At 42.2% G+C, this 9,445-nt stretch overlaps 1 protein-coding gene across 1 annotated transcript in view; it reads right to left on the bottom strand.

Annotated features, from left to right (window-relative positions):
- The window catches only part of LOC124803104 (long-chain fatty acid transport protein 1-like), a 164,420-nt gene that overhangs the window by 27,477 nt on the left and 127,498 nt on the right, over positions 1-9,445 (bottom strand). The window contains exons 7-8 of the mRNA XM_047264262.1: positions 7,107-7,250; positions 6,893-7,030 (exon numbers count right to left, since the gene is read on the bottom strand). Coding sequence (XP_047120218.1) covers positions 6,893-7,030; positions 7,107-7,250 — 282 coding nt within the window. The remainder of the gene's footprint in view (positions 1-6,892; positions 7,031-7,106; positions 7,251-9,445) is intronic.

Below are 9,445 nucleotides of genomic sequence, written 5' to 3'. Positions count from 1 at the left end.
TTGTCTTTTTAGTCATAGCATTCCATACTACAGATGACAACGTCACTTGTGGGAAAGAATCCACTGCTCCATTAAATGGCTTAACATGTCCCATATGAATAACAAAGTTTCATCATCATCATCATCATCATCATCATCATCATCATCAGTATCTTAACATTGACATTGACATTTCTACCATTTGGAAAAGTGTGTCATATCAGGTTAGGAATGTCATTGTTTATCTTTTGGGGGAACTCCGTAGATGCAAACAAAACATTTAGACTAGAGAAAAAGATCGTTAGAATAATAAGCCATGCTAAGTACAGACACTCCTGTAGACCAATATTTAAAAATCTCAGTATAATGCCTCTTCCTTGCTTATATATGTATGAAATATTAAATTTCACAAAAGGAAGTACTTTAAAAGATGGAAATATCTTCAAGTATAACTGATTACCACCCTCATGATACTAGGCAGAAACATTACCTGCATATCAATACAGTAAGTACAAACATTTGTAAGAGAGGAGTGCATCATACTGGCTTAATGCTGTACTATCACATGCCATCCTATTTGAAACATATGCAAAATTTACAAAAGTTTAAAGTGAAACTGAAAGAGTATTTGCTTGACCACTGCTTCTATTCTGTTTCCGAGCTTTTAGAGTATCAGGAAAGTGTAGTGTAATTGCTCAAATATTCTTAATAAGTCTGTCATTTTATTTTATTATATTAAATTTGTCATCAATATTCAACATGTATTGAATTATTTTTTAATATTTATCCTTTCAAAATAACAATGTGTATGATGATGTATATACTGCACCAACCTGACTTTTCCTACACGTTTGTGCAAAATATGTACCTAAACATGATTTACAGGACCAATAAAGAAATACAAATACAAATACAAATATGGGTTCATTACGAAAACCCATTGATCAACCCTGTATTGTGGCAGTTTCCCCCACATGAAAGCTTGTACATTCCTAACTACATCTACATCTAAACGATTACTCTGCAATTCACATTTAAGTGCTTGGCAGAGGGCTCATCGAACCACAATCATACTATCTCTCTACCATTCCACTCCCGAACAGCGCGCGGGAAAAACGAACACCTGAACCTTTCTGTTCAAGCTCTGATTTCTCTTATTTTATTTTGATGATCATTTCTACCTATTTAGGTTGGGCTCAACAAAATATTTTTGCATTCAGAAGAGAAAGTTGGCGACTGAAATTTCGTAAATAGATCTCGCTGCGACGAAAAACATCTTTGCTTTAATGACTTCCATCCCAACTTGCGTATCATATCTGCCACACTCTCTCCCCTATTATGTGATAATACAAAACGAGCTGCCCTTTTTTGCACCCTTTCAATGTTCTCCGTCAATCCTACCTGGTAAGGATCCCACACCGCGCAGCAATATTCTAACAGAGGACGAACGAGTGTAGTGTAAGCTGTCTCTTTAGTGGACTTGTTGCATCTTCTAAGTGTCCTGCCAATGAAACGCAACCTTTGGCTCGCCTTCCCCACAATATTATCTATGTGGTCTTTCCAACTGAAGTAGTTCACAATTTTAACACCCAGGTACTTAGTTGAATTGACAGCCTTGAGAATTGTACTGTTTATCGAGTAATCAAATTCCAACGGATTTCTTTTGGAACTCATGTGGATCACCTCACACTTTTCGTTATTTAGCATCAGCTGCCACCTGCCACACCATACAGCAATCTTTTCTAAATCGCTTTGCAACGGATACTGGTCTTTGGATGACCTTACTAGACGGTAAATTACAGCATCATCTGTGAACAACCTAAGAGAACTGCTCAGATTGTCACCCAGGTCATTTATATAGATCAGGAACAGCAGAGGTCCCAGGACACTTCCCTGGGGAACACCTGATATCACTTCAGTTTTACTCGATGATTTGCCATCTGTTACTACGAACTGCGACCTTCCTGACAGGAAATCACGAATCCAGTCACACAACTGAGACGATACCCCATAGGCTCGCTGCTTGATTAGAAGTCACTTGTGAGGAACGGTGTCAAAAGCTTTCCGGAAATCTAGAAATACGGAATCAACTTGAGATCCCCTGTCGATAGCGGCCATTACTTCGTGCGAATAAAGAGCTAGCTGCGTTGCACAAGAACGATGTTTTCTGAAACCATGCTGATTACGTATCAATAGATCATTCCCTTCGAGGCGATTCATAATATTTGAATACAGTATATGCTCCAAAACCCTACTGCAAACCAACGTCATTGATATAGGTCTGTAGTTTGATGGATTACTTCTACTACCCTTCTTAAACACTGGTGCGACCTGCGCAATTTTCCAATCTGTAGGTACAGATCTATCGGTGAGCGAGCGATTGTATATGATTGCTAAGTAGGGAGCTATTGTATGAGCGTAATCTGAAAGGAACCTAATCGGTATATAATCTGGACCTGAAGACTTGCCCGTATCAAGCGATTTGAGTTGTGTCACAACCCCTAAGTTATCTACTTCTAAGAAACTCATGCTAGCGGCTGTTTGTGTTTCAAATTCTCGAACATTCCATTCGTCTTCCCTGGTGAAGGAATTTCGGAAAACTGCGTTCAATCACTCCGCTTTAGCGGCACGGTCGTCGGTAACAGTACCATTGGCACTGCGCAGCGAAGGTATTTAATGCGTCTTGCCACTTGTGTACTTTACATACGACCAGAATTTCTACGGATTTTCTACCAAATTTCGAGACAATGTTTAGTTGTGGAACCTATTAAAGGCATCTCACATTGAAGTCTGTGCCAAATTTCGCGCGTCTGTAAATTTTAACCAATCTTCAGGATTTCATGTTTTTCTGAACTTCGCATGCTTTTTCCGTTGCCTCTCCAACAGCTTTCGGACCTGTTTTGTGTACCATGGGGGATCAGTTCCATCTCTTATCAATTTATGACGTATGAATCTCTCAATTGCTGTTGCTACTGTATCTTTGAATTTGAGCCACAACTCGTCTACATTTGCATAGTCAGTTCGGAAGGAATGGAGATTGTCTCTTAGGAAGGCTTCCAGTGACACTTTATCCGCTTTTTAAATAAAATTATTTTGTGTTTGTTTCTGGTGGATTTGGAAGAAACGGTATTGAGCCTAGCTACAACGACCTTGTGATCACTAATCCCTGTATCAGTCATGATGCTCTCTATTAGCTCTGGATTGTTTGTGGCTAAGAGGTCAAGTGTGTTTTCGCAACCATTTACAATTCACGTGGTTTCATGGACTAACTGCTCGAAATAATTTTCGGAGAAAGCATTTAGGACAATCTCTAAAGATGTTTCCTGCCTACCATTGGTTTTGAACAAGTATTTTTGCCAACATATCAAGGGAAGGTTGAAGTCCCCACCAACTATAACTGTATGAGTGGGGTATTTATTTGTTACGAGACTCAAATTTTCTCTGAACTGTTCAGCAACTATATCATCGGAGTCTGGGGGTCAGTAGAAGGAGCCAATTATTAACTTAGTTCGGCTGTTAAGTATCACCTCCACCCATACCAATTTGCACGGAGTATCTACTTCGACTTCACTACAAGATAAACCACTACTGACGGACACAAACACTCCACCACCAATTCTGCCTAATCTATCTTTCCTGAACACCATCTGAGACTTCATAAAAATTTCTGCAGAACTTATTTCAGGCTTTAGCCAGCTTTCTGTACCTATAATGATTTCAGCTTCTGTGCTTTCCATTAGCGCTTGAAGCTCAGGGACTTTCCCAGCACAACTACAACAATTTACAACTACAATTCCGACTGTTCCTTGATCCAAACACGTCCTGTATTTGCCATGCACCCTTTGAGATTGCAGCCCACGCCATACTTTCCCCCGAGGCCTTCTAACCTAAAAAACCGCCAAGTACACGCCACACAGCCTCCACTACCCATGTAGCCGCCAGCTGAGTGTAGTGAACTCCTGACCTATTCAGTGGAACCCGAAACCCCACCTCCCTATGGCGCAAGTCAAGGAATCTGCATCCAACACGGTCGCAAAACCATCTGAGCCTCTGATTCAGACCCTCCACCCGGCTCTGCACCAAAGGTCCGCAGTCGGTTCTGTCAACGATGCTGCAGATGGTGAGCTCTGCCTTCATCTCATAAGCAAGACCGGCAGCCTTCACCAAATCAGATAGCCACTGGAATCCAGAGAGAATTTCCTCAGATGCAAAGCGACACACATCGTTAGTGCCGACATGTGCCACCACCTGCAGCTGGCTGCGCCCTGTGCTCTTCATGGCATCCAGAAGGACCCTTTCCACATCAAGAATGACTCCACCCGGAATGCACACTGGATTTCTTCCCCTCCTTAGCCGCCATATCTGTAAGGGGCCCCATTACGCACCTAACATTGGAGCTCCCAACTACCAATAAGCCCACCCTCTGCGATTGCCCCGACTTTGAAGGCTGAGAATTATCCTCTGAAACAGGGCAGGCAGCTGCATCTGGCTCAGCCAGAGACAGTACCTGAAGCCTGTTTGTCAGACGCACCGGGGAGGCTTTCTGATCAGCCTCCGGGGACGTCTTTCACTGCCTGCCACGCCTTGGAACGACCTCCCAATCAACCACAGGTGAGGGATCAGCCCCACTGCGGGCAGCAACCGGGGCAACCACAGCAGCAGACCGATCTGGGGACAGACGGGACGAGGTTGACATCCCCGTGATACTCAAGTCCGGCTCCCCACAGTGGTGCCCATTGGCAACAGCCTCAAGCTGTGCGACCGAAGTCAGCACCGCCTGCCGCCTGCAGCTGTGAGAGAAGGGATGCCAACTCAGCCCTCATCCGAACACAGCAATCACAGTCCCTGCCCATTCTAATCGATGTTGAACAACAGTTACTGAAACATGAGTCCATGCCTAGATAATGCAAGGGAAACACGCAAAGAATGTATGAACTAACCTGTACACATGCCTTACGACTGCACAACAATCTGCCTGAATTTACGATTACAGTAACTAAAACTCAAAATTACACCTCCTATATGAAACTCACACGCAATGTAAGTAAGAATCTACTAAGTAAACACAGAAAAGAAGCTATATACGTATCTTTCTGCGCTGTCGATGTGCACCAACTGGGAGCTCAGGCCACACTGGTCTCTGAGAGCCTACTGGACAGACAAGTGCCTCCCATCCATTTGTTTCTCTACAACCTCCATGACCTGCCACCCTAAGGTCATGTGCCTGTTTCAAAACTTTGTCCTGGAATGCTGCAGGTGCTACCACACACAGTCCACTATTGGCATTCTGCCCAGTAAGCCATAATGCATCACAAACTGTGGCTGTGACCTGAATGCCTGATAGTCAGCGTCAACTGGCTGTACCCTTTTCCACTCAGCAATGCTCTTGCCCTGTGTTTACAGAACTGCAGTTGTCCTGCTAAAACTATTGTCATTAATATGCTTTTTCCCTGGTTTGTGCACCATCTTAAAATGTGATGATGTCCTCAAAACCTTCTCCACCATTTACTTCACCTGGTCCTCCTCAACAAGCCCAACATGCCACCTTCATTGATGTCGACCTCCACCTCAAGGATGGCTACATCATTACCTCCCCCTACATCAGACCTACTAACCAGCAACAATACCTGGCTTTTGAGAGCTGCTACCCATTCCATGCCACAAAGTCAATTCCATACCATCTAGCCACCCATGATCATTGCATCTGTAGTGATGAGCAATCCCTTCCATACCACCTACCCACCATCGTCATTACATCTGCAGTGATGAGCAGACACTCTCCAGAATATAGCAAGGGTCTCACTGAAGTTTTCACAGAATGAAATTACCCACCTCACACAGATATTACATACTTTGTCTCCCTAGTCCCTAACATCCCCCACATACCCACTGTCCAGTCACAAAGGAGCACCCCCCTCATGACTCAATATCACCCAAGTCTGTAGCAACTGAATGACATCCTCCAATAGGGTTTTGGGTACCTTCCATTGTGCTCTGAAATGAGCAATATCTTCCCTGCCCACTTACAGTGGTATTCTACCACCCACCTAACCTATGCAACCCCTTCTCCCAACTGTTTGTCTCCCCTACCTCATGTCCCTGCAACACTTCTAGATGTAAGACCAGTCTCAAGTCTGCTCTCACTACCACATAGTCCAGTCCTGTCACAGGCATCTGGCCACCTGTGATAGCAGGCATATGACCCACCAAATTAGCTGCAACCACTGTGTCACATTCTACGTGGGCATGACTACTAAGAAGCTGTCTGCATGAGTGGCCACTGCTAACTGTAGTTAAGAGACAGATGGATCACCTAATTGCTGAGCAAGCCACCCAACATGATGTGTGTGCCTTTGCTGACTGCTTCACAGCCTGTGACATCAAGATTCTTCCCAACGGCACCAATTTTTCTGAACTGCGATGGTGAGAACTTTCCCTGTATTGTATCCTTTTATTCCCCTAACTCTCTGGTCTCAACTTTTGCTTGACTTTAACCTCCACCTGCCTACCCCTCTCCATTGGTGCCCTGTACCACCAGCTTGCCTGCATAGTCCTTCCCCCTTCTCTACTTTTCTCCTCTCCCTTTTCCCTGCCTACCTCCCCCAGCCCCTCCCCACCTTCTGAAGACACCCAGCTCAATCTCTGAAATATTGTACATGAACCAAAAATTATTAACTCATCTGGGCACCCTGAGAAAAATTTCAAAAATCACAATTAAAATGTTGCATAAGTATCCTTAGGCTTAAATTTTCAGTGAATCTTTAAAGGACATGTCCCAACCTTAAGATATTGTTTCACTCTTTTCATTCCTCCTATTATTTAATGGTGATAGAGTCCATCTATAGTGTGTGTTATCAATATGCTAGTGTTTTTTTAAAAATGAACTAAGCCCTAAACATTATTTTAAACATACCTGAGTTGAATGCTTTATCACCTTTTGAGAAAACATCATCAATTATTTTCTTCTCTGTAGACTTTGGGTCAGAATAACCACTGAAGCTATTGACTACCTTCTTTTGGTCAATTTTACCAATAAGGACACCAGGTTCACCTGTACAGAAAATGCTCTGCAATTCTGTCTGAAATATGATGAGGTAAAATATTTTTGATAACAAGCTGTTTGTTACCTGGTTTACACGGAATACAATAACCATTTTTATCCCTGAGAGGCTCTTCTGTTTCTTCATCTATTCTAATTAGTGATACTGGGTAAAGAAACCAAGCATACCTGGGAATAAAACCAACAGCTCCTTCAGTATTGTCTGTGTTAACTGAAAAGAGAAATACAGAAACCTCATTTAATTAAAGTTTTGGATTATGAAATTGCGTCCACACACACAAGCCTTTTCTTTCACATTCATTGGTAGTCAAGCATATGTATATTATATTTATGACAGGAAAGGTCTATGCACATACCAGGCGAGAAAACAGTATGCTGAAGCAGATATGACAGCCACATAAATTTGATACAACTGAATTTTATAGTCTACAATCACTTCATCACTATAAAGAAAAAACAAAAAAGAAACTAAAAAAACTGGTCCTGGAGAATAATTAGAGTTTGATATTCATATATATTTTTTTAAATTTGTTTGTTGTCAGTCCCACTTAATCTCTTCGTAGACATGTCTCTTCCATCGTAAGTAGAGTCGATACGATGCGATAAGATATTCAGCTACATATTTTTCATTGTTAACAATATTTTGTATGGCCAGGTTCAACATCAGTGACTGAAACAACTCCTTGTAAATGATTTGAAGCAATATTTATGGATTAGCATAGTGAATTTGCAGTTTTTAAATGCCCAAGTTCTACCTATAGGTTTGCTTTTTGTTTTTTAGACAGTACTGCACAGCTTCAATATAATGAAAGGTGTTCACATTCAGAATACCATTAAGCAACATATTGATGTCCCAAAATTAATTTATTTGACTGCATACTACATTTGCAGTTCATACATTCATTTAATTGCGTATGACATCAAGTGGATATCAACATAAAGAATTGACTTCATGAGTGTGAGGCAAATCTAGAACTAACTAACCTAAGGACAACACACACATCCACGCCCGAGGCAGGATTCGAACCTGCGACTGTAGCAGTCGCGCGGTTTCAGACTGTAGCGCCTAGAACCGCTCGGCCACTCCGGCCGGCTATCCGCAAGTTTAAACCATATCTCACCATTGTTTTGCAGTCAGTTCCAGTTCCGCTACTGATCAAAGATACTGTGTTAGCAATGTATTGAGGAACAGAGCTTTGCTTCCTAATAAAATAGTTAACAAAGACGAGGTAACTTCTTATTAACACCATTATCAAGCACTACAGAGATTACGGTACTAGACTCTCATTCATTATTATGACTGACGTATCACTATTGTTCAGGTTCTTTGTAATGACAAATTTACACATGACTGATCTTTTGTTCTCATCTGTTTAGCGTGCAGCAAACGCTTTAAAACGAAGCTGCAATTAGCCACAAATTTCCAGCCAATTACTAGAAGTAATGATTACTGCAGACCACAGAAGGAATCCTTAAGAAGCATCCCTGATCAGCAATTAACTTTCGCAAATTGTGTGAAAAAGCGACGGTTTATTTCAATTGAAGGACTGTTCTGTAAGTTAGTCTGGTCATGAAACTGCTGAACTTTCCCAGAGAATTCCAGCCTTGGTTCGGCTCTTCACTCACAACAGCCGTCGCCGCAGTAGGCGTAGGTTTCACATTGGTAATTTCCTAAGCACCTCTAGCTATCTTTTAGTTAATGGCCATTTGACGGCAGACTAAACGTGCTACGTTAGCAACGTATCAGCTTTGTTACAACGTAGTGATATGAATGTTGACAGTTTCAAACACAGGAGACAAGTATGTGCTAAACAGATGATACAACTATCTGAGACTTTACATAATGTTTTGATGAGGAACCACCTGGCTGGCTTATTCTTTGACTGCATCGAGTGACAGCTTTCATACGACGTGGAATCTATGGAGTGATAACAGTGTTCTGTGGAATTCCCAGTCCTTTGTTGCTGGTGGGAAATACATAAATACAAAGTCCATTTAACTTTGAAAATACCCCTTAGATAACTGAGGATTTGTGGGTTTAAGAGATGAATTGTCCAACACCGCCTTCCTGCTCGTAAAACTAAAAATGAAAGTCTAGAACAGCGTTGCAGTTGTCATTTACGAGGGCAAATGTTTCATCCAGGATCTACGCACCGCTGAGTTGAGACGATCGACTGCAGTGTCCGCTAAACACTGTCTTTCTATCTTCCCAAGATCACAGATCACACAGACATCGAGCACCTTTTGCCGTCACAGCCCACACTTCAGAAGTCGGTAGAAATTTAATCGTAATGAAGCAGAGACCGAGTCAGTAATGATTTTATGACGTTGTTACCTGTGCTTTCTTTCAGTTATCGGGCATAGTGTTGTGGTTCGTGGGATCGACGATAGGCTAGAGGCTAATTC

Source organism: Schistocerca piceifrons, chromosome 6, assembly GCF_021461385.2.
Source record: "Schistocerca piceifrons isolate TAMUIC-IGC-003096 chromosome 6, iqSchPice1.1, whole genome shotgun sequence".
NCBI lineage: Eukaryota > Metazoa > Arthropoda > Insecta > Orthoptera > Acrididae > Schistocerca > Schistocerca piceifrons.
The sequence above is the reverse complement of the archived record's forward strand: the minus strand, read 5'-3'. Positions and strand labels throughout refer to the sequence as shown.